The 27,608-nt window shown below is 36.3% G+C and overlaps 19 protein-coding genes across 19 annotated transcripts; 11 read left to right on the top strand and 8 right to left on the bottom strand.

Annotated features, from left to right (window-relative positions):
- Positions 1-242: 242 nt before the first annotated feature.
- On the top strand, positions 243-1,729 carry VTP21DRAFT_2052 (uncharacterized protein; the record flags this gene model as incomplete). The annotated part of the gene is made up of 7 exons (XM_069392205.1): positions 243-317; positions 388-499; positions 554-670; positions 729-889; positions 956-1,246; positions 1,302-1,341; positions 1,404-1,729. The coding sequence occupies 7 exons, from the start codon at positions 243-245 to the stop codon at positions 1,727-1,729; spliced, it is 1,122 nt and encodes a 373-aa protein (XP_069250629.1).
- Positions 1,730-2,078: 349 nt separating this feature from the next.
- VTP21DRAFT_2051 (uncharacterized protein) lies at positions 2,079-3,017 on the top strand (the record flags this gene model as incomplete). The annotated part of the gene is made up of 5 exons (XM_069392204.1): positions 2,079-2,359; positions 2,452-2,584; positions 2,646-2,793; positions 2,853-2,937; positions 3,005-3,017. 5 exons carry the CDS (start codon positions 2,079-2,081, stop codon positions 3,015-3,017), a joined length of 660 nt encoding a protein of 219 aa, XP_069250628.1.
- A 389-nt stretch (positions 3,018-3,406) lies between these two features.
- On the bottom strand, positions 3,407-4,357 carry VTP21DRAFT_2050 (uncharacterized protein; the record flags this gene model as incomplete). The annotated part of the gene is made up of 3 exons (XM_069392203.1): positions 3,407-3,509; positions 3,567-3,807; positions 3,871-4,357. The coding sequence occupies 3 exons, from the start codon at positions 4,355-4,357 to the stop codon at positions 3,407-3,409; spliced, it is 831 nt and encodes a 276-aa protein (XP_069250627.1).
- A 683-nt stretch (positions 4,358-5,040) lies between these two features.
- Positions 5,041-5,650, top strand: VTP21DRAFT_2049 (uncharacterized protein; the record flags this gene model as incomplete). Its single annotated transcript, XM_069392201.1, has 3 exons — positions 5,041-5,180; positions 5,256-5,482; positions 5,541-5,650. The coding sequence occupies 3 exons, from the start codon at positions 5,041-5,043 to the stop codon at positions 5,648-5,650; spliced, it is 477 nt and encodes a 158-aa protein (XP_069250626.1).
- Positions 5,651-5,782: 132 nt separating this feature from the next.
- On the bottom strand, positions 5,783-6,430 carry VTP21DRAFT_2048 (uncharacterized protein; the record flags this gene model as incomplete). Its single annotated transcript, XM_069392200.1, has 1 exon — positions 5,783-6,430. The coding sequence occupies one exon, from the start codon at positions 6,428-6,430 to the stop codon at positions 5,783-5,785; it is 648 nt and encodes a 215-aa protein (XP_069250625.1).
- A 164-nt stretch (positions 6,431-6,594) lies between these two features.
- VTP21DRAFT_2047 (uncharacterized protein) lies at positions 6,595-8,063 on the top strand (the record flags this gene model as incomplete). Its single annotated transcript, XM_069392199.1, has 4 exons — positions 6,595-6,723; positions 6,787-6,999; positions 7,070-7,357; positions 7,437-8,063. The coding sequence occupies 4 exons, from the start codon at positions 6,595-6,597 to the stop codon at positions 8,061-8,063; spliced, it is 1,257 nt and encodes a 418-aa protein (XP_069250624.1).
- A 179-nt stretch (positions 8,064-8,242) lies between these two features.
- On the top strand, positions 8,243-8,970 carry VTP21DRAFT_2046 (uncharacterized protein; the record flags this gene model as incomplete). Its single annotated transcript, XM_069392198.1, has 3 exons — positions 8,243-8,388; positions 8,466-8,667; positions 8,725-8,970. 3 exons carry the CDS (start codon positions 8,243-8,245, stop codon positions 8,968-8,970), a joined length of 594 nt encoding a protein of 197 aa, XP_069250623.1.
- A 434-nt stretch (positions 8,971-9,404) lies between these two features.
- Positions 9,405-10,319, bottom strand: VTP21DRAFT_2045 (uncharacterized protein; the record flags this gene model as incomplete). Its single annotated transcript, XM_069392197.1, has 3 exons — positions 9,405-9,754; positions 9,817-9,924; positions 9,992-10,319. 3 exons carry the CDS (start codon positions 10,317-10,319, stop codon positions 9,405-9,407), a joined length of 786 nt encoding a protein of 261 aa, XP_069250622.1.
- A 224-nt stretch (positions 10,320-10,543) lies between these two features.
- Positions 10,544-11,520, bottom strand: VTP21DRAFT_2044 (uncharacterized protein; the record flags this gene model as incomplete). The annotated part of the gene is made up of 6 exons (XM_069392196.1): positions 10,544-10,642; positions 10,706-10,810; positions 10,876-10,966; positions 11,031-11,140; positions 11,205-11,310; positions 11,372-11,520. 6 exons carry the CDS (start codon positions 11,518-11,520, stop codon positions 10,544-10,546), a joined length of 660 nt encoding a protein of 219 aa, XP_069250621.1.
- A 110-nt stretch (positions 11,521-11,630) lies between these two features.
- Positions 11,631-13,983, top strand: VTP21DRAFT_2043 (uncharacterized protein; the record flags this gene model as incomplete). Its single annotated transcript, XM_069392195.1, has 12 exons — positions 11,631-11,743; positions 11,807-12,026; positions 12,094-12,136; positions 12,211-12,316; positions 12,376-12,508; positions 12,577-12,754; positions 12,822-13,001; positions 13,069-13,233; positions 13,288-13,396; positions 13,460-13,676; positions 13,733-13,849; positions 13,909-13,983. 12 exons carry the CDS (start codon positions 11,631-11,633, stop codon positions 13,981-13,983), a joined length of 1,656 nt encoding a protein of 551 aa, XP_069250620.1.
- A 292-nt stretch (positions 13,984-14,275) lies between these two features.
- VTP21DRAFT_2042 (uncharacterized protein) lies at positions 14,276-15,390 on the top strand (the record flags this gene model as incomplete). The annotated part of the gene is made up of 7 exons (XM_069392194.1): positions 14,276-14,306; positions 14,361-14,500; positions 14,565-14,671; positions 14,744-14,859; positions 14,919-15,035; positions 15,109-15,194; positions 15,253-15,390. 7 exons carry the CDS (start codon positions 14,276-14,278, stop codon positions 15,388-15,390), a joined length of 735 nt encoding a protein of 244 aa, XP_069250619.1.
- A 101-nt stretch (positions 15,391-15,491) lies between these two features.
- Positions 15,492-16,092, bottom strand: VTP21DRAFT_2041 (uncharacterized protein; the record flags this gene model as incomplete). The annotated part of the gene is made up of 3 exons (XM_069392193.1): positions 15,492-15,823; positions 15,886-15,915; positions 15,972-16,092. The coding sequence occupies 3 exons, from the start codon at positions 16,090-16,092 to the stop codon at positions 15,492-15,494; spliced, it is 483 nt and encodes a 160-aa protein (XP_069250618.1).
- A 234-nt stretch (positions 16,093-16,326) lies between these two features.
- VTP21DRAFT_2040 (uncharacterized protein) lies at positions 16,327-17,621 on the top strand (the record flags this gene model as incomplete). The annotated part of the gene is made up of 3 exons (XM_069392192.1): positions 16,327-16,340; positions 16,435-16,665; positions 16,736-17,621. 3 exons carry the CDS (start codon positions 16,327-16,329, stop codon positions 17,619-17,621), a joined length of 1,131 nt encoding a protein of 376 aa, XP_069250617.1.
- Positions 17,622-18,128: 507 nt separating this feature from the next.
- On the top strand, positions 18,129-18,871 carry VTP21DRAFT_2039 (60S ribosomal protein uL23; the record flags this gene model as incomplete). The annotated part of the gene is made up of 4 exons (XM_069392190.1): positions 18,129-18,159; positions 18,299-18,656; positions 18,714-18,783; positions 18,857-18,871. The coding sequence occupies 4 exons, from the start codon at positions 18,129-18,131 to the stop codon at positions 18,869-18,871; spliced, it is 474 nt and encodes a 157-aa protein (XP_069250616.1).
- Positions 18,872-19,035: 164 nt separating this feature from the next.
- On the bottom strand, positions 19,036-19,383 carry VTP21DRAFT_2038 (mitochondrial 37S ribosomal protein uS17m; the record flags this gene model as incomplete). Its single annotated transcript, XM_069392189.1, has 2 exons — positions 19,036-19,215; positions 19,285-19,383. The coding sequence occupies 2 exons, from the start codon at positions 19,381-19,383 to the stop codon at positions 19,036-19,038; spliced, it is 279 nt and encodes a 92-aa protein (XP_069250615.1).
- A 583-nt stretch (positions 19,384-19,966) lies between these two features.
- On the bottom strand, positions 19,967-21,432 carry VTP21DRAFT_2037 (uncharacterized protein; the record flags this gene model as incomplete). The annotated part of the gene is made up of 7 exons (XM_069392188.1): positions 19,967-20,007; positions 20,081-20,509; positions 20,586-20,618; positions 20,699-20,819; positions 20,880-20,905; positions 20,964-21,155; positions 21,216-21,432. 7 exons carry the CDS (start codon positions 21,430-21,432, stop codon positions 19,967-19,969), a joined length of 1,059 nt encoding a protein of 352 aa, XP_069250614.1.
- Positions 21,433-21,625: 193 nt separating this feature from the next.
- Positions 21,626-22,753, top strand: VTP21DRAFT_2036 (uncharacterized protein; the record flags this gene model as incomplete). Its single annotated transcript, XM_069392187.1, has 1 exon — positions 21,626-22,753. One exon carries the CDS (start codon positions 21,626-21,628, stop codon positions 22,751-22,753), a length of 1,128 nt encoding a protein of 375 aa, XP_069250613.1.
- A 620-nt stretch (positions 22,754-23,373) lies between these two features.
- On the bottom strand, positions 23,374-23,935 carry VTP21DRAFT_2035 (uncharacterized protein; the record flags this gene model as incomplete). Its single annotated transcript, XM_069392186.1, has 4 exons — positions 23,374-23,511; positions 23,576-23,694; positions 23,772-23,844; positions 23,912-23,935. 4 exons carry the CDS (start codon positions 23,933-23,935, stop codon positions 23,374-23,376), a joined length of 354 nt encoding a protein of 117 aa, XP_069250612.1.
- A 164-nt stretch (positions 23,936-24,099) lies between these two features.
- On the top strand, positions 24,100-27,564 carry VTP21DRAFT_2034 (uncharacterized protein; the record flags this gene model as incomplete). Its single annotated transcript, XM_069392185.1, has 13 exons — positions 24,100-24,102; positions 24,172-24,377; positions 24,438-24,702; positions 24,770-24,944; positions 25,009-25,228; positions 25,299-25,506; positions 25,569-25,703; positions 25,774-25,965; positions 26,024-26,385; positions 26,480-26,807; positions 26,868-26,993; positions 27,050-27,232; positions 27,298-27,564. The coding sequence occupies 13 exons, from the start codon at positions 24,100-24,102 to the stop codon at positions 27,562-27,564; spliced, it is 2,670 nt and encodes an 889-aa protein (XP_069250611.1).
- Positions 27,565-27,608: the final 44 nt, after the last annotated feature.

Below are 27,608 nucleotides of genomic sequence, written 5' to 3'. Positions count from 1 at the left end.
TACAGTATATTTAATTATTGTAAGTTCAATATTAAAATTATTTAGTGATATGACTATTGGAACAGAGGAACATCGAAAAATATCGTGCCAGAGGGTTACTGAGAGCAGAAAAGTCATCACTCTCTGTTGTATTGACAGTGAAAAAAACAACCTTTGTAACTTCAAAAATCTCGTCCATAAATCCAGATTATATTAAAGTGGCTTATAACTGTTCTACTCATATCCCCATATTTACGTTCTACATGAATATTGTCAGGAAACTTTCTTTCCCCATGTCAATTTCTCCGTGGAAGAGTCTTGGTACCGCAGTTGAAGAGGTTTACTTCTATGTTTTTTCACAATTTTTTAATGCTTGATGGAGTTACAAGTGGATATATCTGGTGATAGCTTCGACTTGATACTACGTTGAATTCAGGTCAATCGTTCAGATGGCGGCAAACCGGAGCCGATGAATGGTCTTGCGTTCTTCATGGTTATCTAATATCACTTAAACAGACGAGTATGATATAATATTCACTCAATACTATATCCTACTCATATTTCGCCTTCTCAGGTACAACCGTTCTATATAGAGCGTATAATTCTAACTCAACCAGTGAAAATGGCGTGGTAGAAAACGACCATTACCCCAAAGTTTACGAGATTTTACAAGATTATTTTCGTTTGCATTGTGAGTCTATTCAGACCAATCCTATGTCAAGTCCTTCAACTAATCGCTTCATGTTTAGTATCTTACGTTAAAGAGTGCAAGCGTTGGTCAAAGGACTCGAATTTTGCAAGAGTAGTCAAAGCTTTTAGTGGACATAGGCTTTTGAAACTAGATCCAATTGAATGCCTCTTTTCCTTTATATGCTCTTCTAATAATAATGTGGCTAGGATATCACAAATGGTTTGTCACTCAATATTTTGGATTTCTTGGTTTAGTCTCTGGATTTATTAATTATTTTTACAATAGATTGACAAGCTTTGCCAGCACTATGGTAAAAAAATAGGCACACTCAACGGTCATGACTTTCATGATTTTCCCTCTCTCGAAGCACTTGCTGGCTCAAGCGTGGAAATGGAGTTACGTAGAGCAGGTTTTGGATATAGGGCAAAATATATTATGCAAACAGCTAAATATATTATGGATAACTATCCTGAGAAGGAAGCGTGGCTATATGGACTTAAAAGTTTGAGTTATAAAGAGGCACGCGAGAAGTTATTACAACTTTCTGGAGTGGGACCTAAAGTTGCAGATTGTGTGGTAAATACTAAGGCTCGTAATAATGGGATGTGTTTACTTATATCTATTTCTAAAGCTATTGCTGTCTTTAGAGCAGCATGAAGCCATTCCAATAGGTGCAAAATGTTCGTTTTGTTTTTAAAAAGCTTTGACATTAATTTTATTATTCTATTTGTAGATACGCACGTTTATCAAATTGCTTGTCGATATTACGGCTTTCGGCCTGCTAAGAGTTTAACTCCAAAAATTTATGAAGCCATACAAACACATCTGCAGAAGCAATGGTCTCCATATAGTGGATGGGCACATCAAGTACTATTCACAGCAGATTTAAGGAGGTACGCTTTAAGGGTAAATGATATTAATGCAGGCGATGCGATCGTGAAAAGAGAGGTTACAACAGTACCCCACTTAAAGCGTAAACAGCATGATGAAGCAGAACTAAATGGATCCATGGAGAAGTCCTCAGTGGATAAGCGGAGACGAAAAGGAAACAAATTTTGAGATAGTTTTGACATCAATATACTCTATTTATATACTCCACTGTATTTCCCTTTATTTTTTTTATCTCTAATTGTATAGAGAATGTGTATTGTGATTTGGTTCAAATAACGTTCGTTAATTTGTATTGCGTCTTGTAAAATAAAATTTATAAGCCACAAAACGCGAATCTCCAATAAAAACAAACCCTCGCGCTCTTTTTTTCGCGTCAATTTTTTTTTTAACACTTTATTCTTCACATTTCTCTATTTCCATTGACTGTTTTTAATTATTGCCTTTCCCTTACTTCTTTTGCTTCCTAAATTTATTATTGTTTATTTTCATTCCATTTTACTTTTCAGTGATATCAAATATGACTACACCTGCAACCACTCGACGGGCTACTCGGTCCTCAAAATTGACAGTAGCGGAGACAAATGTACAAAAGACAGTTGAAGAAAGTCGATCTCCCACGCCCGATTCTTCATCGGATGCTTCGTCTAGTAACACTGCTCTGAAAAATGAGCCAGCTGCAACTAAATTGGCAACAAGGAAGAAAAATGTAGCTTCTGCTGGGCCTCCAATGAGCAGCAGTGCCAAGCGGATCAAAAAGGAGTTGGCAGAGATGAATCTTGATCCCCCTCCAAATGTTAGGTACGATAGTTCCCTTTAGCATTTGGCATTTTTAATTATTAGGTCATGCTATGATATTATTGATTTGATTATAATCGCTGTTTCATTTTCAGTGCTTCACCTAAAGGAGATAACTTGTACGAATGGAGCTCTACTATTACTGGGCCCGTTGATACGCCTTACGAAGGTGGCACATTTTTCTTGGATATTAAATTCCCCCAAGATTACCCATTTAAGCCCCCAAAGGTTTGCTCTTTTATATACTGTTTGATACATTCTAAAATTTCTAAGTGGGATATTTATATAGATTGTGTTCCGCACACGTATTTATCACTGCAATATCAATAGCCAAGGGCAAATCTGTCTGGACGTGTTAAAGGACAATTGGTCACCATTATTGACTACCGCAAAAGTGCTGCTCTCTATTTGTGCTCTATTAACAGATGCTAACCCTCGTGAGTCTTACTTTGGAATATACCTTGGAATATATAGATTATTTAATATTTGTATATAGATGATCCACTTGTCGCAGATATTGCACAGCAATATTTGACAGATCGCGAGGAGCATGATCGTACCGCGCGTGAATGGACGAAACGGTAAAAGGAATATTAAACGCAGAGCAACCCAATATACAATTCTTATTCCTTTGATTATATCACTTAGGTATGCCTGCTGACGATGGCTCTGATATAGTTTTGGTCGATCCGAACTCTTAGAGGTTTTTTTATTTTTGTATTTTGTTGTAGCCTCGATTTTTACATTCCATTTTTATTTCTATGCTATTTACGAACTGTTTTTCTTCATATTTGTATCTTGCTTATATTAAAAAACTTCAATTAATAAATATTTTAAACTTTTTTTACCCCTGATACTAGTTGATGTTATAGCAAGGCATAATTCTAAGATTGCAATATTATAAATGGAAGTTTGTATTATGAAACTTGATAATCAGATAGTGAAAATTCTATCCAATGCAAGAAAATCTAGTGAAATTAACGGATCATTTTAGGGGAATTGGGTATTAAACAATAATAAATAAATTTAAACTAATAAACTAATAGCCTTTTACAAAGACAATTCAATACTCAATAGCAATCCAATGACTGTTATAAATCCTAAAGCTATTCCGGCCTGAATCCGATAGCTGCTTGATGTACTATGACAAAAGCTTATATGAAAAAGAATTAGCAATTAAGAATTGAGAAATCCAAACCATTTATAATACCATTTGTATTGGTTAGTATCTTTATCAAAGACTAGTTCAAACTGGGTAAAAGCACAGAAGTTATCTCGGCATTGCTTTCTATAATTTTCCAGCGTGTTAGAGGATGAGTTGCTCACGGGAGACACTGGTAGTGGGCTAATACTAGGAATGGGTTGGAACGCAGAAAATTGTACAGTTTCAGCTGAATTTCTCGTAGAAGGTGCAGCCACTTGAGATGAAGGAGTGTTTGGAGCCTTTTCGACTATCAGCGTTTTAAAAGTCATGAATAAAACTAATTTCATATTCAACATCCAACATATACTACCTTGAGGCTTTGGGGTTTCATTCACCCGTATTACCACTGTACTAGGTACTTCTTTTTCATTACCTCCGGCATTACCTTGTCCATTATTTTTCTCTACTTTACCGCCATCCGCACCTGGCTTATTGGTACCTTCTGCTTTATTTTTGACCTCTCCTCCTGTTCCATTATTTTCCTCTTTCTTGTTATTTCCCTCGCCCGCTCCCTTGTTTCCCTCTTCTTTTTTATCCACGCTACCCGCACCTTTATTTCCCCCGTTCTTATTATCTCCTCCTCCCGCACCAGTACCGTTACCCCCTTTATTTGAATCATTTTTTCCATTTCCGTTATTAACATTTCCTGTCCCATTTCCAACCCCAGGAACAGGTTTCTTTTCGTCGCCTGCGGGTCTTCCAACTTCCCCTTTTTCAGGTGGAGGAGCCTGCGAAACGGCCTCATCAATTAGGATCAAAACAAGAAAAATAAAAACTAAAAACTGAATGACTCGCATTTCAGAATATTTTTATACCCATCAACTTATTCAAAATAAAAAAGCACGAAGGAATATGTAGTTAGAGGGAATATTAAGTATTATTATGGAATACTAACAGACAAGGGAATGACGAATTTAATTGCTTCAATCCATGTAGATTATTTATTTCTCGGTAAAGCGTAAAGTGGCTTTGACCATTTCTCGACGGTTATATTTTCAAATTTGTAAATTTTGGAAAGATGATTTGCTATAAATAAACGTCAGATCGATCATGCATTTAAATATTAATATCAATGGGCGTAAGAAAACTTCATTCCGGCCGACCCTCTCTCCAGCAAAGTGTTTAGCTGCTAAAAGGTCGTTTTAATCCAAATACATTGGAATAGACACCCTAAGTTTGTTTTAAAATGTGCTCCTGAAAATTCTCTAAGAATCCGAATTGCTTTAGAGAAATACTGGAATTGTCTTAATTCAATCCCCTGCTTAGTATTAAAAGAGAACAGAGAATGAGGAATAAAGCTAGATTATAGAGCATTGTCATTTTTAGTCATACATAAATATCTTCTCATACATGAAAATTGAAGCTACCTACTGTAATCGGATCTTGCTACTCAAATTATTCTTGACGTCGATGAGAGTGGGGCTGAGGATAAATTATGGAAATTCTTTAGTTTCATCTCTCTTGCCATAAAACATTAATTATGATGAAAGGATTATTTTATTTGATTTTTACGATATTACCGTCTTTCTCGCTAGCACAGCAAAGCCAGATACCAATGGCCGGTGAGGGTACCATCTGGAGTTTGTGTGATAATCCTGGAACACACTTATTAAAAGCAAGGTAGGCACTCTATATTTTGTAGATGCAGTCCATCGCGAATCTATAGTTTGTTCTTGTAACGAATTGGACAAATAGAAATGTATCCATCGTTCCTGAGCAACCTAGAGTTGGTTCTGACATTTCAGTAACCATAAACGGCGACCTTTCCGACGATGTTTCTGCTGGAAATGTATTACTCGATCTCAAACTTTATGTGATAAAATTGCGGAAAGAACTTGATCTATGCCAAGTGCTGGATTCTGAGATTATGTCAGGTGCATCTTGTCCAATTAAAGCTGGTCCAGTAACCTTGAGAGCAGAAGGTGAGCTCTCCTCTAACTGCTATACTATACTTCAGTTTTAAACCCATCTTTCATTTAGCGCATATTCCCGAGGAGGTTCCAAAGCTCCCTCTGAAAGGAGATATATCAATTTTAGATAAAGGTGGCCGCACTCTTACATGCGTACATCTTGATTTTCAGCTACAATAAGTGATTTATTTAGCTTCATCCCATTGTTTATTAGTATATTTCTTGTTTTCTTTAATATGTATACACCAACATGATACTGTTTTTTATTCTGCTCATTCATATGGGTCAAGAAAATGTCCACGATCTTATCACTTAATGGCAACCTTTCCCATGCTTTTTAAGTCGATAATAGTTGTACGGAAGAGGCGTACAGTAACCAACAAATGCACTTAGAGCTCCTGCAGTCCAGAACCAGGGATCGTTACTAATTACCCCGCCAGTTAAATGAATATCCACAAGATTCATCGTAAATTCCATGGAAAGCATTGATATTAAACTCATTCCCAGAGCAGTTTGTGCAGACCGTATTAAGGTCATTTTAGATTTGCCGTAGTGGAGAACTGCTGTCTCTAACATGAATGATGTTGTCAGCCCAGCAATCATAGATATAGTCATGGTTTGCCACATCGGTAATCCAGGGTGTGCCCATTGTAAATAAAATAGTGAACTATAATCCCCAGCGGTGCAACCAATTAAGCAGCGCAAAGTATTAGAGCGCGCCTGACGCCATATTTCTGGGTCTCTCCAAAATCGAGCAGAGCGAACGTCATTTTCTGGGATATTTTGCTTTTGCGAACGGCAGGTATTTTGTGAAGCGCATGTTTTCCCCAGAGAGTTTGCTTGCTCTCTTAGATTAGAGCTCCCACCATAATGTCGTCGAAAATGTATTTGATGGTATAATGAGGAGGTGAAGCGCGCATAGTGGAATGTGGGGGTTTGCCTAATCGAAAGTCTAAACATTTCTATTAGTAATTCAGGAGGTTAAAAAGATAATTTTTACAAATATATACCACTATAGTCGCAACCGGGTAATTAAGATACAGTAATAATTAAGCGGGATTCGAATTTATTATAAAAGTAAAGGCTTAAAAAACTCACGTTCTCTAGTATCTTAAAAGTAAAGAATGCGAAGGGCATTACTAGTAGGCCTCGTGTGGTTCTATCATAGAGTGGGCGCAACTATACTATGGGATGCTTATGAAGATCTACTAGCGCATCCACAGTACAATATAATTTTTGAAGAAGCTGAGCTGGTTAATTATTTATATTTATTATATTTTTTTTATACCGATTAACATTTTCTTTTTTTTATTTAGCCCTCAAATTTACTTCAAGTTAACGACAATTTCGATTTTGAGACCCTTAACATGTGCGATGGAGCGACTGGACAAAAATTCAAGTGCACAATATCGAAACAAAAGCATGAATCTTCAAAGGAAAAATCATCCGAGGAAATTGAGGCAGAGCGTTTAACTGTCGAGCAAGGAATTAGTGCACTGGAATCGTTAAAGAAAAGTTGTTTATATTCTGTAAGTTTTAATTGGGATTCAAACATTTTGTCCATTGCTATATTAAAATTTATATCTACATTTTTTGTAGACTGATGGAGAATGGAACTACGAAATATGCTATGGTCGACATATTCGACAGTACTTTCCAAGAAGTTTAAATGATAGAATTGGGATTGCTGATGCTGGGAAAACGTTAGAATATTTTCTTAGCTATTTTGGAGGTACTCCTGGACAACCTGGTGGTTCGGAACCAAATCGATTAAAATCTCGTACCTCCTATATAAGCGAAGACGGTTCGTCTCGTTATCTTTCACAGTTCTGGAATGATGGTACTAAATGTGATATTACTGGCCGGCCAAGGAAAACTGAAGTTCAGGTAAGTAATACTTTCTTTTAAGCAGAATATTGCCTTAATATTCATGCGAATAGTCAATATTCTTTTCAATTGTACTTAGTTTCATTGTCATGAGGTCGAAACTGTTACAGTCCAAGAAATGACAGTATGTAGCTATCTCGTTCTGGTACGAACGCCGCAACTTTGTAAAGTACTACCGAGAATACCACCTCAGTCTGAAACTAATGTTATCCGATGCTACTCCCCAACTGCCAACAAAGTCCTTGGGGATAGTGGTGAGCAGAGGCGCTCTATTGAGTCTAAAGAACGAATGCTAGAGTTAAAAAAAGAGAAGGATTCTGGGTTATTTGACTCGATATATGACGAGTACACCCGGTATGAGAGTATATCTCGCGAATATCTTGATGAGACGATACAGAATGACGTTGAGCAATTACTGCGGCTTATATTAAATCAAAATGTCCCTCACGAGGAGACGACCAGAGAAGAGGGTGGTAGAGAGGACACAAGAAAGGAGAAAGACGCCGCGCGATTAGATGCAGTTGCACAGGCCAAATTGAGTAGGCGTGAGAGAGAGAAGAGAGAGCAGCAAGATGCACTTCAGTTATTGAAAAATATTTTCATCGACCGAGAAACGAAGGGACAGGGTCGAAAAAAAGACGAAGAGAGAAAAAGACAGAGTAACGAGAGAAGAAGACAGCAGAAAAAAGCTTTAAACGAACTTTAACTTTTCGCTTTTACTCTTAATTAATATTCCAATTTCTTGTATGTGCTACTATTTTCTGAGCTCAAATGCTCTCTAATTCACGTGTCAAATTTCAGCAAAATGAGTCCTCTTTTTGCTTTTGCATTCCCGATCTATCATTTGCTTTTCACTACTGTATACATCAGACAAGCCAATTCGCAATGGATGCTCTTGAAAAAATAATACTTGATCCACATTACCATGATCTTCTGGCAATTATCAAGGGCTTCCGCAATGGTATTGTCTACGGTGCTAAAATTCGATTTCCTCATGCCCTAGTAATGACCTTTTTATTCCGGGGAGGAAGGTAAGAATTAAATTTGGAAATACCAAGAAAGATTTAGACCAGAGATGAAATTTTAACAAAAATTTTACTATTAATAGTCTTCAGGATAAAATAAAGGTTATTCTTCGTGCAACTCGTCAGCATGCGCGTGGGCTCGCATTCTTTGTAACTACCTACAAGACCATCATGTTGATTCTCTATAAGCTGGCAGGAAATAAGGAACACAGTATAAACTCTTTTATTGCCGGGTGTATTGGAGGCTATTTTGTATTTGGCGAGAATAATAATATAAACTTCCAGGTAAATATATTTGCAATTTAAGCGCTTGGTTAAATGGCTTAACTTGAATATCTGTAGATTGTTCTCTATGTATTTTCACGTGTGATGGTTGGCCTCGGGAAAATGATGGTTAAGCATAACAATGTAGAAGCACCTCCCAAGTCTTTTTCGATATTCGCTGCCCTTGTATGGGGAGCAGTTATGTGGCAATTCCGTCATGAACGTGAAGTACTTCAACCTTCCCTCCAAGCTTCCATGCAGTATCTTTATAATGACAGCAATCGATGGGACTCTGTGCGAAACTGGATTTGGCATAATAAATAATTATACATATATAATATATAGAGCGTGTAAATCCATCTCACTCTTCCGCTTTAACTTCCACTGTCATATAATTTCTGACTTTGGGAATAAATAGTAATTTTTATTTTAAAACGCAGTATATTGACAGGAGTGCTATTCTTAAGTAGTAAAACAAGCATATTGAATGTTAATTTGCAAGAAATGTATACATGATGTGAAAGTAAAACTCATAAAGGGCGACACCCAATATCACCATATTATTATCAATATGGAGCTGTTTCTCCTACCGATAAATGGACTGGCAAATTTGGGGTAAATCATTGAATTTCTGATAGACAAGGCCAACTACTTGTTTCTAACATTTAGCTTAGTTTTAGGCATCTAATCACTTGATCTTTTTTAAAAATGAAATATTTACTAGCTCGAGTGAAAAACTTTATTGAATCTACATTAATTCACTTATTGCCCTTAACAGCAATAAACCGCAGGCGCACATACATAACGTACCATCCTTCTTGTGGATCAAAGAAACTCGGGCGAAGATGCTCTTCCACTTCTTTTTTGACCTCTTGACGTTCGCTTATCGTGAGGGGCTCCAAAAAAGTAAACCCAAATGTCTCGACCCAATCACCTACTGATGTTGGGATAGGAGTCGGACGCGGCACAAGCTGAATGTGTTCAACAGTAAATCCTTGTTCTTCGAGCAGTCGCTTTTGTTGGCTAGGGGTTGGAAAATACCACGGACTTAGTGATTGTCCATTATAGCCACGCTTATTGAGAGCAGATATAAGGGCAGTATGAACCTCTATAATAATAATTAGCAAGATCAGATTGTGAATTTTTTGACTGTGTTATAAGCATCCTTACCTCCGCAGTTCAGAAAGCCACCCATCTCGGCGACAAATGCTCCACCAGGTTTAAGGCATTTCGCTACACCCGCAATGACCGATTTTTGGTCTTTCATCCAGTGCAATGCTATAAGCACATTAGAAAAAAAATTCTGGATGTATATTCTCTTATAATTGATAAGAAATGAAACTACCTGCATTTGAGAAAACTTTATCATATCTTTCAATTTGTCCGGTTTGCTCAGCCCAAGATGAGAGTTGTTGCCCATCTACTACCTCTACATCCTTGCAGCCGAGAGTTCTTGCTGCATCAATCATACTTTGACTGGAATCTACACCTTTTACATGGGAGCATAATTGCTCTAGTCGCTTTGTAAGAATGCCGTCTCCACAACCGAGGTCTAGTAGTGTATCATTTTGTTGGAGGGCCAACAGACTTAATACACCCTCCGTGAGTTGGGGAACAAAAGACCCGGTCTCAGCATAATTGCATGGATTCCATTGATCTTTTTTGCTATCCATGCTGTTATTCAATTAGAGCCTTAATATTGCAATGGTTAGAGTTTTTTATATACAGTTTGCAATTTATACCATTAAAAATTATATTAATTTGACCTAAAAAACTATGACTCAAGTCGATCGTATCACAATAATAAATACAAATTGTCATAGTGACAAAGAAGTAAGGAAAAACGATTACAGCAAAGCATAAGCATCTTATGAATTAGTTACAAATCAAGCTATTTTCACCTATGCTTCTCAGCAATCTCTGATAATATACCATTCTGCCATTCGTAGAATTTCCAAATATCATCTATCGGCATTTGAGACGAAAGGGTGATGGCCTATAGAGATAAGAGAATGGCTAAATATTCAAGATATTATCAAGCAAATTGTTTGTATTATACCTTATCCACGTCGTTAACCACTCGGCTGACGTTTTCCAATAAATTATCCAATTCATTCTTCTTTTTCTCTAACTCAACCATAAGCGTGCTATTTTCCTGGTGAATCTAGTTTACCGAAATATAAATCAGGTATTAATAAATAAAATATTCATGTTGCAAATTTATCTCACCATGTTATATTCTTCCTTTAGACGTTGGAGTTCTTTTTCTTTTACTGGTACGGTACGTGCTCTAATAGCTCCTTGAGGAGATATACTTGTCCTGTTCACATTGATTAAAATAAATTGAGTTTGCAATAAATTAACAATATGAGAAAAATGTTCACTTTTGTGGAAGCGAGATCGTATTCTTTCCTTTCGAGGCCTCTGCCATTTCATCCAATTCTGTGAGTTTTTGGATCAAATTTTTACTCACTAAAATGCTTTCGAACTCATCCTAAAAGCGTTTTCTTACTGGCATTAAATTGAATTGTAATAAAGAAAATTGAGCATTTTCTTACTTGGATGTTTTTTCGGAGAAATTCAATTGTTTGTTGATGAGCATTCTGTAGCTCTTCAGGTGAATCCTTCGCGATCCGTGGGAAAATTCGAGTCAACCTTTCATGACTATAAGATAAACCTTTTCAATTCAAATTCAGGCTTCCAAGTAGAAAAAAGCAATTCCTACCTAAAACTTTTCAAGGTTTTGCCGAGAGTCTTTTCGAACGCTTGTTGAAGTTTTAGTGCACGCCCAGAAGGTTTGGCAGTGGTTTTTTTCTTCTCCTTTGTCTTCTCCGTTAAAAAAGGGTTTATATTCTCGACTTGATGAGCTTCCATTATAATATTTCTATTATCGTCTACAATTGAATTAAAACGCGTTGTGTAATTTGTGACTTGAATTTATAAATTTACGCGTTGTAACATCCTTTCAAAAGTATATCAATACTATGGACACTTCAATGCTATCAGAAGTAAATAACAATATCGACGAAGAAAAGATATCATTACGTAATGCAGTATTAAAATGTTCCGAATTGGGCCTCTACTCTAGCGCTAAATGGTTTGCTTTTAATCCCATTTTAACCCAAGTCAATTAAATAATTAAACGATTACATTTCATTAGGGCGGCAGAAGCTTTAAATGGATTTGATGACTCACAAGAGATCAACGATCCCATACCAATTTCACAAGGATCCATAGCCAACACTATAGATACAGAGTATGATAAATTTCTCCTCGCGAAGACATATTTTGATTTAAAGGAATTCGACCGCGCAGCATTTGTATTGAGAGGATGTAAGGGAGCGAGGTCTCGATTTTTGCGGTTATACTCAAAATATTTAGTAAGCTTTTATTAATTTGCGCATAATTTTGGTAGTTTTTGATTCTATTGTTCAAAATTTATTGAAGGTAGGGGAAAAGCGAAAGGAAGAAGAAGCGCAAGATATATTAGGTATCTAATTAGCTTCAATTTTGAATGTATTTTCCTTTTATTGAAAAATATTTATGCTACTTTTTGTTATCAAGATCCATTAGATGATTCACAGGCCATTAATAAGGAGCTTCCTGCAATAGAAACAGAGCTTTCATCGCTATATACTTCGAATGAGCTCGATGGGTTTCTTTTATATTTGTAAGTCGAAACAACAGTAGCTATTTCTCGGGGATGACAGATTTTAAAACAATTTTTAGATATGGTGTTGTACTTGCGAAACGAAATAAGAAAAACATGGCAATTGATTCTCTTGTTGAATCCGTTAACAAATACCCATACAACTGGAGCGCTTGGTTAGAATTATCCACGTGCATAGCAACTGCAGAAATGGTATAATATGCCTTTACTTATTTCTGATTGATACATTCCTATTAATGTTTCCGAATTTTTACCTCTAGCTACAAAATATTTCACAGAAGCTTCCAAAAAACATAATGTCCAAGTTTTTCTATACCCACATTGGAATTAAATTACATCCGCCGACAGCTCTTGGGTATGTCGAGGAACTGGAATCTTCTTTCCCGAAGAGCGACTATCTCAAGTCCCAACGGGCTATGGTATACTATGAATCCCGTGGTAAATAACTCAAATCTTGACTTAGTGCGCTCTGTTTTATATTATGATAACTTTTACAATTTATTAGATTTCGAGTCAGCTGAAGTGATCTTTGACGAACTTTTAAAGGACGACCCCTTCAGGCTAGAACACATGGACGCATATTCTAATATTTTGTATGTTATGCAAAATAAACCCAAATTGAGCTATCTTGCACACAACAGCTCAATGACTGATAAATACAGACCAGAAACTTGCTGCATCATTGGTAAGTACTGGTAATGATTACATGTGTTTTTTAGCTACATATAATACGTATATTTAAAAATGAACAGGTAACTACTTCAGTTTGAGGGGCGAACCTGAAAAGGCAGTGGTGTATTTTAAAAGAGCTTTAAAACTCAATCGGAATTACCTTAGTGCATGGACACTGATTGGGCATGAGTATATTGAGATGAACAACACCAGCGCCGCAATTGAGGCATATAGAAGGGCAGTTGGTTAGTATCTCTGCCCTTAGTTACATACCATAGAATTAACTATTCTTGTAAAAGACATTGATCATAGAGATTATCGCGCATGGTATGGTCTGGGGCAAACATACGAACTACTTAAAATGCCATTTTATGCAGTGTATTATTTTCAACGTGCAACCGTTTTACGGTTAGATTTGTTTATTTACAAAGTTGAATTTATTCTTAACACCAACTCTTTTGATAACAATAGTCCGTATGAATACCAATTTTGGGTCGCCCTTGCTCAATGCTATCAGACCCTTCAGCGCTCAATAGAGGCAATTAAAAGCTATGAGCGAGCACTTGTTTGTCAGGGATGTGAACCAATTGCGCTTCTACAGTTATCACGGCTCTACTCCAATCAAGACAACAGAGATAAAGCTGCTGAATGTTATAGAAAATTTTTGGAATGGAAAAAGAAAGAAAATGTAGGTTAATTTTGATATATATTGGTATGATTTAATTGACTTCTCTATCGCAATAGAATGAGAGTAACGAAATTGCTGAAGCCGCGCTTTATCTTGCTAACTATGAAAAAGATCAAAGAAATTATAGTTCAGCTGAATTGTACGCGAATGAAGTACTACCATTTGGCGGTTCTGTAAGCAAATATGTTAATTTCAATATGATACAAGCATTTCATATCTTACTTGTTAATAGGAGAAGGAAGAAGCGAAGGCTTTATTACGAGAGTTAAGAGAATTGCGTATTAGGCTAAACACTTCAGTATCATAATGTTATATTCTTTTGTTATGTAATTTTGCAAATAATACATATTTCCGCCCTTACAGCAAAATATACAGAGAAAAATAATAAAGATCAATCGCGCAGAAGCAAGTATCCGATTCTAATATAGTTGATCTCAATATTTGGTACAACTGGTATTCAAATAATTTTGAAATTATTTGAATACCATTTGCCTAGGCAACAACTCGAAAATAGGTAATATGTGACGCAGCCCATTGCCTGTCACAATTTATTTGAAATTTATTTTTTTCTACATTATTATTAACAGATTCTAATAAAAATGTCAAGATTAGAATTACTGAACCCGGAGGGTATATAATATAAAGTTGATAACATAGAGTCAATATTAAAGCCTTTAAGTATAGGATTACGAGTCGACGGCAGACGTGCTAACGAACTTCGAAAGATTACTTGCCGCCCCGGTGTGTTATGTCAAGCGGACGGTTCGGCATATATTGAGCACGGTAATACCAAGGTTTTGGCTGCCATCTACGGGCCAAGAGAGGTTTGCTGCATTATTCGTTAATAATAGCAAGACATTCAAAAAATTAACATTTTCATATTTCAAGGCGAGACATAGAGGAGCGATTCTTCATGATCGCGCTATATTTAACGTAGAATTTAATATTGCGCCATTTAGTACAAGTGAACGAAAGAAGCGATCAAAAAACGACAAGTACCTTTCTCAAATTTTCTTTTCTAGATCCAAATTCATCTCTAAAACCCCCCAATTTTTTTTTCGTCTAAGACGCTCTTTAGAAATTGCCGCGCTTGTTAAGCAAACATTTGAGCCTGTAGTCATGACAACACTCTTTCCGAGATCTCAAATTGACATATACCTACAAATACTGCAACATGATGGAGGTATATTCATAATATTGGCTCTTTTGATTGTACACGCTGAAATTTATTCGAGTCTATAGGCACATTACAGGCTTGTATTAATGCTGCAACTGTGGCACTTATTGACGCAGGAATACCAATGATAGATTATGTCTGTGCTTGTACGGGAGGATGCTTAGAAAAACAACCTGTGTTAGGTAAATAGACATTGATATAGTTTTTCTTGACAAATAATGATAATCTATTCTGGCTATTTATAAATTTGATTAGACTTAAATCATATCGAAGAATCCTCTGAAAGTCCCGAGCTGACTATTGGAGTGTTACCAAGAAGTGGGAAAGTTACGCTAGTTCAGGTGAATATTAAAATTATCTCGAAAGTAGCATGAATTATAACCTTTTCCCTTAATATAGATGGAATCTCGCCTACATATGGAGAGTTTTGAAAGTGTAATGAATTTAGCTATCGAGGGCTGTCAGCAAATCCACTCTACCATAGACGATATCGCAAGGGCAAATACGCGTCAATTATTGAAGAAAATGTCGCAATGAACTTTCTGTAAATTTTTTTTAATAATAATATTCTTATATGAATAAGTTATAAAATATACATTAAAAGCGCAGAGACAAATATTCCTAACCAAGTGGAATGGTCACTTATAGCCCAAGACTCGAACAGAAATTGCACTCAAAACACGCCTCATTACGTTACCATACATCCAACCCACAACGGGGAAGCTTGCCATCAGATCTTTCAAGCTCCATATATCTTCATGTCTAACTATTTTGCCGCGTTCATTCACTTCAAGTCTGGTGACACAACGCACCTCGAGAGGCACAAAATACACTCGTGATTTGATAACTTGGTCAACCAATACAACACTGTTATTGAACAATTTCGATTCGCTTATACTTAAGATGCTAGCTTCGAATGTAGAGAAAAAGCGGTTGAAAGAGTCAAAATGGCGACGAATATCCTCAATCCCTAAAATGAACCATGTTGTATAATCAAAGGACATAAGTTACTAGAACAATATAGTAGTTTACCTTCAATATACACGAATGGATTCTCAAAAACTTCAACAAAATTTTAGCAGGGGCAAAAGTGTAAAATTTGTTAATTTTTTAATTACCTGCCTTCGTATCATAACAAGACTTAAGCACCTCGTTGTGCATGTCACGATCCAGAGAGTAAAGGGAGTTAAAAACCCTTTTAGCAAGTGCAGTAAGTTCAGTTTGTCCTTTAGAACTCATATTCAAATATTTTTCATTCTATTTATTAGTGTGCGCGTCCAAAAATTCTGGGCGAGAATAATTTTTTATGAATTACTGGATTCTTTTTTCACGTTCATATTGCATATAAATTATTCATTTTAATCACAATATTAAAAGATTTCAGAATATCCTTAAACTTCGAACAAGACAAATATTAAAAATTTTCGCGATTGAATTTTGACATTTTTAATTTTGAATTAGCGTGGATCTAACATGACTGAAGTCGTGTAAGTTATCTATAATCTAATTTCATCGACTTCCCTTATTATACGTATAAGGAGGAAAATTCACGCATCGTTATTATATTAATTGTCACAGTAGCAAAGATCAAGTTGGCATTTTGGAGGAGTCCAATATTGTTTGTGATGCTAACTTAGAAAATCTCCAACATGTAAATAGTCATGATAATTCTTCCCGCGAAAATTCTCTAGTATGTGTTTCAGAGACAAAGAAAAAGCGCAATAAAAAGAAGAAGCAGAAAAGCGCAGCACAGCCGAACACGGACTTAGGAGGGGATGAAGTAAGTAGCGAGGAAGTTCCTCCCTTCGATCAGTAAGTACAGAGAATTATTAAAAAGACCCTACTATTATAAAATGATATACTTATCATTTAAATTTAATAGGACCAAGACATATCGCGAGCGAGTGGAGCAGGCGGTTCTTTTATTTAAGCGTAATCGCAAACTGAATGATATCCAAAAATCAATGTTCGATCGCTTTCTCGCGTATATCGGTTTTGCAGCTGGTCAAAACACTCTTCAACGTAACCAAGTTGACACTGTAGAATCTCCTATTGACAGTGCCCGAGATATTGATGCAACACAATTTGAGGAAAGCGTGCAGATATTTCTATCTGAATATTTATTGCGATCCGGCTTTATCTCTTCTCATTATTTTGTTGAAGCGCCTGCCGTTATTTATGATTTTCTCCAATATCTTATGACGCACAATGTATGCCCTGAATATTTAGAAGATGTACAAAAAGCATCTAGCATTGCAAAACTCGCTTGTAGTGAATTGCCACTCTGTAAGGCTGCGATGATTAAGCTTCCTGGTGCGTTCAATAGCGTTTGTATGGCACTCCTACATCCTGATGATATAAATAATAATGCATGGTGTACTCCAGAAGAATGCGCTATCTTCAAGGACTTAACTGGGATGAATATAGAGGAAGCCCAGCAGTTGGTGGGAAAAGTTTCCGACAATAAGGTAGAAAATATATGCTTGGAAGAACACTGGGAAGGAGGATTGGCAAGAGTGGCAGATATAATATCCTCGGAGAGCCGATATATTGAGCATGATTTGTGGACAATCACACTAAACTCCGTAGACGATCAACTTATGTCAAGGCCGATTATGATATTATTGGAATCGAATATCGCTGAAATGCTTCGCCCTGGATTTATATTAGAAGGCAATTTTTATCGATTAAAGTCGACAATGATATGGTGTGCGGAGAATGTGGCTATTTTCCCAACGTATACACTTTTTGAGCAGGAAGCCGAATGAAAATCAAATTTAATAGTATTTTTTCTTAGTTGGCTCTGCTTTCTAATTCAAAGTGTTTTATGTTACCATAGATATTATCTCTGATATGCAAATTACACTAATAGCTGTAAAATAAATAAATGAGCCATTCATGCTGTAAATAGCTAGGTTTAGTTACCCTTATTGTGATTCAAAATCATAATATAAAAGTAATATATAACCCATTACAAATGCTTACCAATTTATAACCATATGATAATAAGAAAACATACAGAGACTCCTCAAGGACGACGTAATTAATTCATCCGCTATAGTCAGTTTCCAATATTCTATTTGCAAACTGGACAGCTACGTTTACTTTATATATTTAAACTCTAGTCTAAGCGTATCCAATTAAATCATAGGAGATGAGTGATTCGATTTAGACCAATATGGAAATACCCAAATTTGCGAAGGGACTTGTTACTAGAGTTTGAACAAAAGAAAAGATCCTTCTTTTTCCCCATTTCATCTGCATTGAAGCAAGCTATGTCCGCGATTAAGGGCAAGAAGCAGCAAGGTAAATGGATTGATGGATGCAGATGCATTATAATCTGGATGGATGGATATATTGGTTTTTACCAGTACAGCCGATGAGAAGAGACCACTCTATTATACCATGGAACCAATAAATTGAACTTGGCTCATGTCTTCTATAGGCAAATCGGCCGCATCGAACGAGAAAGCCAAGGCTCAGGCCGCTAAAAAGGCTGCTCTTCGGGGCACACAAGGCAACGCCGTACGAAAGATCCGTACTAGTACGACTTTCCATCGCCCCAAGACTCTCCGTCTCACTCGCGCACCTAAATACCCGCGAAAGTCTTTCCCGCATGCTCCACGTCTTGATCAATATAAGATCGTGCGCTTTCCTCTTAACACTGAGACAGCGATGAAGAAAATCGAAGAGCATAATACGCTCGTATTCATTGTAGATGTGCGCGCTAATAAGCGACAGATCAAGGATGCAGTGAAAAAATTATACGATGTAGAAGCTCTGAAGATCAATACTCTTATCCGGTGAGACTGAATATGCAATTTTCAATTATATCACATCTGATTATTTTTCGTTTATAGTCCTGATGGCACTAAGAAGGCATTTGTTCGTTTGACTGCTGATGTCGATGCCCTTGATGTTGCTAATAAGGTATATATAATCTTAATATTATCATTAATATCAATTACTTATGCTCATATTCTGTATTTTTATAACTATTTAGATTGGATTCATCTAATTCATCAACGATTTCTCAAAAATAAAAACCATTGTTATGCTTCTAAATTATTCCTTTGTGAATTGATTTATATGAGAAAAACATGAGAATTTCGAAAATAATTTTATTAAAATGGATATACATTATGAAAACATTTCAATATGTGACAGTATGACAGGTGGAAATCACCTCAAAACCTGACCGGTCTCTGGATCTGTGTAAGTTTTTGCTGGTCGTAGGACATCAGTAACTGTAAATTTTTTGAGCTTACTAAGAGGTCTGCATGCTTCAATGCGGACAACATCTCCCAAAGAGCATTTCTCTTCGCCGTCATGTGCTAAGAAGTTACGATGGTATTTTACCATCTTTAAATTAATCATAATTTAAATTAGAACATTGCATTTAGTAGAAATCAAAGAGTCAAATAATGCTACCTTCTGTACAATAGGATGCATCTTCTGTCGTGTCACTCTTACTTTGACTGTTTTTTGCATGGCAGTGCTCACTACCATGCCGACAAAATTTTGTCGCATCTTGGAATAAGTATAAATTCAGCGATTACAAGGCGAAGTTGTGCCAAATAAATGGTAAACAAATTTGTGACTGATTATACAATTTCCGAGTATTGCATTAACTGGTAAAATTGAAATTAACTGAAAAACAAACTTTAGTATAGTTTCACTTGGTAGCAATGTAAATTATAGCAGCACATTCGATTGCAATATATATTTTTAATAGGCATTTTGCTAAATCTTCAGATTATTTGAATATTTAATGATAAAATATAAACAATATAGGTAAAATATTATGAGAGTTATACGAACCACTCTAAAAATGAATGATATGCTGTGCTATCTGGAAAAATGACAAATGGCTCCAATATTGTGATTTTAAAGCAACACAGTGCTAATACATTTGAATAGAATACGTAATACGATATATGTGGGAGATGATACATTTATTTGGATAATAATTAATTATAATTTAAAAGAAAATGTTGAATAAATTCAATAAAGATAGTTAATGTTCGCCGCAAGATATAAACAGAAGTTGAAATACATAGTATTGTAGAAATTCGTAGTATACCACTGGGTATTTATTTGATCTGACGTTCACTTAACTCTTTAGATTTTCTGCATCAGTAGTCATTGCTCCGTCTATATATAAAATAGTGTCCAAACTTAAAAAAAAAAGAGATGATAGTTTATGAATAAATTCTTGTAAACCCACCAGTGCGAAACTGAACACCAACCGGTCGATTTGGACTGCCGTGTACGGGAAATTTAGCATTCATTAAGTTGGTATTTGAAAAATCTATAGTGGAAGTCACCAAATCAATAAGAAATGTCGCCGAAGAAAAATTTGCTCCCTCGAGATTGCTCCCAGCAAACGTCGAATTCGGCGATATTCGATATCCGCTAAAATCCAAAAATGAGCAGTCGAGCTTCTCAAGTTTGAAAACGGTTGAATTGTTATGCGTGTGTTTGGGATATGTTGCAGAAAGCTCTTCCTGAGTAATTCTTCTCAGATTTGCCCACTTTAATCGAAGTAAACCATTAATTTGGTAGAACGCAGCCTCGCGCACTAATTCATCGATTGTAACCTCATCCAGCTGAGGTGGATGCCTTAAATCACGGAGAAAGTTCAATATCAAACGGACTACAATAAAAGAAATAAATAAATGAAGACCAAAGCTGTACTTGCAAGAGCAAACACACATGATTAGTATACTTACAGTGAGTGCCATCACGATCAATAAAATAGCTCCCTAAAATTATAAAATTTTAATTGCAAAATATGTAACATATATATATAGGTAATAGGTAACACATTCTAAAGAAATATTACCATCTGCGTCAGATACTAATCCATGTCGACCGCTAAACATAGCCGCCAGCATGCTATTAGGATCCCTTCTAAGTGTAGTTAATGAAGTTTCAAATCGCAATCCACCAACGTTCAGTTTTATCTGTAAATAGTAATTAGGTTAAGTTGTTAATACAAAACAAAATATGTATTTCGATAATACCTTTTCGCTTTGGAATTTAGTGACATCTTATACAATAAGAAGTTAGGTTACATGCGTTTTATTTCTATTTAACAAATAATTTACCTTTCATGCGATCACGTTCTCCTTCAAATTTCCGACGCTCTGTCTCTAATGTGTTTTGTCTTCCCTCAAGCTCTGCGGATAGCTTTTCGTAAGATCGCGTTAATCGATGAAAAAAATCAGCTTTCGCAGTCTCAAATCTCTCCTCGAGTGCCTTCAGTTTATCTGTTCCTTGCTGGATTTCTGCTAAGATTGCTATTAATATAATATAAATTAATCGAAAGCAAAATGGCTTGTTTAATTCTTTTAATATACCCTGCTTCTCCCGTCCAAATGCATCAACAAGAGTTTCCCATTCTGGCTGATATTCACGGTAGATCAAAAAATCAGAAGTATGCTCCTCAACCGCTTCCATAAAAGATGATCCATGGTCAGAAGAATTATCTTCCCAGCGACCTGTTTCATCTTGTTCGTCTTGCCCCATAGTACTATTACTAAGCGTCTGGTTTTCATCAAAATAAGTAGACGACATTATTGAAAATGAGATGCGCGTGTCTAAATAAATGGAGTGGCCAGCTTTTTTATTTAAAGTGGGCGGAGAGAAGATTAATAAAAAATTGGAGCTCAAGCGTTAGAGATATTGTGGCTGATAATCGAAAATGGATTGAGGCTTCATTCTTTCAATCCTTTACTCTTGAGAATTATTTAAGAGCGACATTAAAAAAATGAACAAAAAGCAGCCACAACCACCGCCCCATCTAAATCCTGCCCTTCCTATGGATGATGCGAACACAGACACTTACTTCACTTCTTCTCCCTCTACTTCGACGCAGAACCAGAACTTTAATCCTCAATACCAGAGTGGCTATAAAGATGGCTATGAAAAGGGTTGTAAGCAAGCATATGAATCTGGAATGAAGGAGGGCATGCTTGGACGTGATGAGGCACGCAATGAGGCTACACGTGAATCCGAATGGCGACTACAGTACCATATCGAAACAAAAAAAAAGGTCGAGGAGACTTTCAAACGCGAATATACCAATCTTACTGAAAAGATCAAGGCAGCGGAACAAAAATTAGCCCGGCGTGAACAAGATTATATCAAAATGGAATCAAATTACCTTGAGGATAAGAAGGCTCTTCAGGCTACCGAAGATGATTTTGCATCCTTACATGATCAATTCCGGAGGCTTAAATACGGCATATCTCAGTTATTACTCTCGGCTACCCCCAAGTGCAATCGCCAGGCTGCATACGGCTTCCTCTCTACTAAATTCAAAGACATGAAAATATTTAGCTCTAGTGGTAATTCAATCGACGGTTCAACAATCGCTTTGCTAATGGAAAAATATATTGTTGAATATATCATTCGTGAGTTCCTTTCAAATCCCTTACTTGCTGGTCTATCAATTGGCACCTCCTATAATGAATTATTCAGTTGGCTTAAAGAACGTAAGCCACACTGGGCCACTCGCCTGCGTCAACAAATGACTGTAACAGCGGTACGTGATCCGGAAAGTCAGCAACATCTTTTCGATGCGGCTAAACGAGCGACTGACCATCTATCAGCTGTGTTCAAACACGTATACCCATCTTGGATTGATCCTAATAACAAACTTGCTGATATTGTGAACACAGCTCGCCAGCTTAGTATAGCAATTCGTAGCCAGGATATTGAGATTCAGCCTATGGTCATTTCGGAGGGTAAACAGATATATGATCCAGAGACGATGGAACTAGATTCAAATTCAAGAAAGCAAACCGGAATCGTTGTTTACTGTATATTTCCGCCTTTTTTCGGAAGTGATAATCATTCTAGGTTTTTGGAAAAGGGTAGAGTATACCTTGGATGATATAATGGCGTATTGATGCGATATGCGAGTAATTCTCATTCACCTCCTATGTTAATTTATATATTTTTTTTATACATATCAAATATGAGATAACTTTCTCATTATATATATTTCTTTTGTATCAATGGGGGTCTAACTTTTTGAAATTTTTTGCATTCTGCGTGAACTTTGTAATAATCAACTATTTTTAAATTTAATCGCTTCGAAAATATCTGCTATTAAGAAAAGTATTAAGGTTTAGAAAATAAAATATCAAAAATTTACTAAAAAAAAAATAATTTTTATAAAATCAAAAATTTTATAAATATTTGTAAATGTTATATTTTTTAAATTTTTATTGGTTTAATTTAATTTCAATATTTGATATGTTCGTTCAATTTTTAAATATCCTCCCCTGAGCACCCCTTTGAATGATAGATTTTAAAATTTGAGTCCATTTATTTATACTTCTTTCCACTGTAAAGTAGTGTTAGCAACTACAAGTTTCATTCATTGATATTTTATTGTGCGAATACAACCACCAGCCATCGTTCTAAACGAATCATCCAGATTACAAGGTTGGGTAGTATTATTCAGCTTTGTTTCCATGAAATATGTGTCCCGTACGAAAATAAATCACATTAAGCAGTAGGTTTTGTTTTTTTCATTTTCTTTCGCTCTTTATCTTTTGTTCTATCCTTTTTCTTAAGGGCTGTCAAGTTGGTCCTTAAAACGTTCATATAAGCTCCTTGAAATCTCACGCTATCCGAGGATTGTACCTAAAAATATTAAACAAATATAGCTACATAAACAAGTTATGAATATAAACATATTGACGCTCACTAATGTGCTAATTTTATGTTTTTTTAATACAGCTCGCACCAGACACTGATATTCATTATCTTCTTCCAGATTACTTGTCATGTTGACATCTGAGGTGGCCGATGACTGTTTTGGAAGTACTAATAGAGGTGATTAATAATCATTATAAAATGTAAAGTTTGAAATAGATCATCGATGAAAGGAATATTAAACTTACATCGTTTCATGGTAACAAACACTGTACCACTTGTTCTTGAAATTTCATACATTTTGTTTAAATGATCTAAAAACTGATAACAAAACAAATATTTTAATAAGTAATTTGGTTCAAAATTTATATATTTTATGTCTCTTCACCTCATCATTATTAAGCAACTTCATCTTGTAGTTTATATGTTCGGTCTAAAATCTATTCCTACCTTTTGAAATTGACCTTTTTAAAATTTTGTTTACGTCATTATTTTTTTTCGCGTCACGAACGCGTTAGATTTTTTTTTTGTTAAAATTTTTTTGAAATTTCTTGATTCTATATTCAATACGTAACTATGGTAATTGAGTCTACAAAGCATTCATACAGAGTGCTATATATTAGATTTCATTAGCTAATTCTCCTGTAGTCATCTGACGGTAGGAAAAGAAGGAGGTCACTTGTATCTGCACATGATATTTCTTCTCCCGCGGCGGCATCACTCCCGCCCTCTTCACCTCAACCATTTGGGGAGGCATACCGCGAATTCGATGATCCAATTGACGAACTTGAAGAGTTACAACCAGAAGAGGAAGAGGACGAAGGAGAAGATTTGTTTGGGCCTGGGATGGAAACGCAAGTGTTACAGCTCTGAAATGAAATTCAAAATAATCTCATATTAACAGATTTTTACAGTGATTACAAACAGGATGTCAGACTTGATAATTACGATTTTGATGAACTCGATGAAAACGAATATGACACTATGGACATATCACAACGCAAAGCAGTTGATGCTATTTTAAATAGACGTGACAACGAGAGATTAAGACGAGAGGGCAGAGTTCCCGCCGCTTTTCTAGAGGATCTTGATGATGAACCGGAAGAGCCATTAAAAATTCGACATCGACGTCGTATATTTCATGAATCTGAAGATATACTGATGGATAATATTGAAGAAGTACCATATCTAACTTTTGGTGAAAAATTCCACTTTATTTTCACCATTGTATGCTTTACCATATTAGGCGGAAATGACTTTAGAAGAGCTCTCAAACGTTAAGACGAGCACTATCTCCCAATGGATTTCACTTGACGCTCAACGTAGAACCATACGGAGAGAGTTTAAAGATTTTCTTCTTAGCTATGTCGATGAAAAGGGTTCGTCGGTGTATGGTGAAAGAATTCGAACATTGGGAGAGAGTAATATATTAATTTATTCAACATTTAAGCTTGGTATTCATATTCAACTATTCATTTATAATAGCTAATTCCGAAAGTCTTGAAGTGTGTTACCTACACCTTGCAAATCGCAAACCACTTCTATCATACTTTCTCGCAAACTCACCGACGGAGATGCTCAAAATATTTGATCAAGTTGCAATGGAGACTACCTTAATTCAGTATCCTGCTTATCAGCGAATTCATCCAGAGATTCATGTTCGAATTACTGATCTTCCAGCCGTATGTTCGCTCAGAGATCTCAGGTATGACTTGTTTATTATGTCAAGATTTGCTGTCCGAAGCTAATAAATCTATTTTGAATTGATTCTCAAGACAATCTCAGCTCAATTGTCTAGTTCGAGTAACTGGTGTCGTGACACGAAGAACGGTAGTTTTTCCGCAGCTCAAATATGTCAAATATGAGTGCGGAGGCTGTGGCGTTATTCTTGGCCCAATCTACCAAGACGCTAATAATGAAGCTAAAGTTACTCGCTGTTCGAATTGTGCTCGTCGCGGGCCATTCTCAATTGTTGCTGAGCAGGTACGATTGCCTACTATTCTTTTAATTTCTATACTTACAATTTGAGAACACCCTATTTCCAGACTGTGTACCGCAATTATCAGAAGCTGACCCTTCAGGAAAGTCCTGGTACTGTTCCGGCTGGCCGTTTACCTCGCCATCGCGAAATTGTACTTCTTTGGGATTTGGTTGATTCGGCGAAACCAGGCGAAGAAATAGTTAGTATTCAAAACTTTTTATTCTTATTTATATCTATGGTGATTATTATTGTTTTATCTCCAAAAATAGGAAGTAACTGGTATCTATCGGAATAACTTCGAAGCATCGTTAAATATCAGAAATGGATTCCCAGTTTTCGCGACAATAATTGAGGCCAATCACATTAGCAAAAAAGAAGATTTATTTGCAAGTTTCCGTTTAACTGAGGATGATGAAAAGCAGATTCAAATGCTTGCTAAAGATCGTCGGATTGGAAAAAGAGTTTGTTCACTATTATTTTTCGGATCCACACACACATAATAATCGCAATTATATTTAGATCATGAAGAGTATCGCCCCTTCGATCTATGGACACGAAGATATCAAGCGAGGGATCGCATTAGCATTATTTGGCGGTGTTCCTAAAGATATCAAAGGCAAACATCGGATCCGTGGCGATATAAATGTCTTGCTACTCGGAGATCCTGGTACTGCTAAATCTCAGTTTCTTAAATATATTGAGAAAACTGCCCACCGTGCCGTTTTTACAACTGGCCAAGGTGCATCAGCTGTTGGTCTCACCGCCGCTGTGCGTAAAGATCCTGTTACCAAAGAATGGACATTGGAAGGAGGTGCACTTGTATTAGCCGACAAAGGCGTTTGCTTGATTGATGAATTCGATAAAATGAACGATGCTGATAGGTATGTTTACGATTTACACAATTTATTTCCTACTTAAAATCGGCTTTGCGGTGAAATTTTTATTGATATATTCTATTTGATACTTTTTGTTCAGAACGAGTATACATGAGGCTATGGAGCAACAGAGCATATCAATTTCAAAGGCAGGAATTGTTACGACCCTGCAGGCCAGGTGTGCTATTATCGCTGCTGCTAATCCAATCAATGGTCGTTATAATGCTGTTCGGAGCTTTGCGGAAAACGTAGAGCTTACTGAGCCAATTCTTTCTCGATTTGATATCATGTGTGTGGTTCGTGATACTGTTGACCCTCTGGGCGATGAGGTGCTTGCTAGATTTGTCGTTTCGTCGCACGTTAGAAGTCATCCTGAATATGATCCCAGCTCTGACACAGTGCAAGATAATAGGGCTGAAGATGAAGATGTAGGTACTACTTTACAACTATACCTGAGTGCCACCAACTAACAATGCATATTAAATCAGATAATTCCTCAAGACTTACTCCGTAAATACATAATGTATGCGCGGGATAAAATACATCCACGACTGAATCAAGCGGATGATGATAAATTGTCGAATGTATATGCTGAGCTGCGTAGAGAATCTCTGGTAACTTTTAGAATGCTATGATCTTAACTTTAAGGTATTTATCAATTTAAAACTAGGCTACTGGATCGAATCCTATTACTCTGCGACATCTTGAATCTATGTTGCGAATGGCTGAGGCTCATGCTCGAATGCATCTTCGATACGACGTGCGATCTGATGATGTAAACGTTGCCATTCAGGTCATGGTTGAATCGTTTATATCTGCTCAGAAACTATCGCTTACAAGACGATATCGAAAAGTTGGCATATCATTCACATATATCAAATTGTTTCTTTAATCGTTAATATATTAATTAATACATAGGCTTTCGCTAAATACATTAATAAGGCCCGTGATCAAGAAGAACTTCTTCTCTTTACACTCACTCGCATGGTGCGCGAGAGAGTGCGTTATTACCATATTCGTAGCCATCGTGACGAAGTACCTCCTGAAGTAGATCTCGACCAGGAAGAATTCGAGGCGCGCGCACGCGAGTATCAGCTATTTGATGTAGCATCGTTTTATCAATCGCGACTATTCGCTGATCAAGGATTCCGAATTGAGGGTAGAAAGATATACAAAAAGCTTTAGTCAGTCTCTAGGATTTATTGCCATATTTCCTTTTCTTTATTCTG

The sequence above is a fragment of the Calcarisporiella thermophila genome, assembly GCF_041956535.1.
Source record: "Calcarisporiella thermophila strain CBS 279.70 unplaced genomic scaffold VTP21scaffold_13, whole genome shotgun sequence".
NCBI lineage: Eukaryota > Fungi > Calcarisporiellomycota > Calcarisporiellomycetes > Calcarisporiellales > Calcarisporiellaceae > Calcarisporiella > Calcarisporiella thermophila.
Note: the sequence above shows the minus strand (reverse complement) of the source record. Positions and strands in the feature narration are given on the sequence as shown.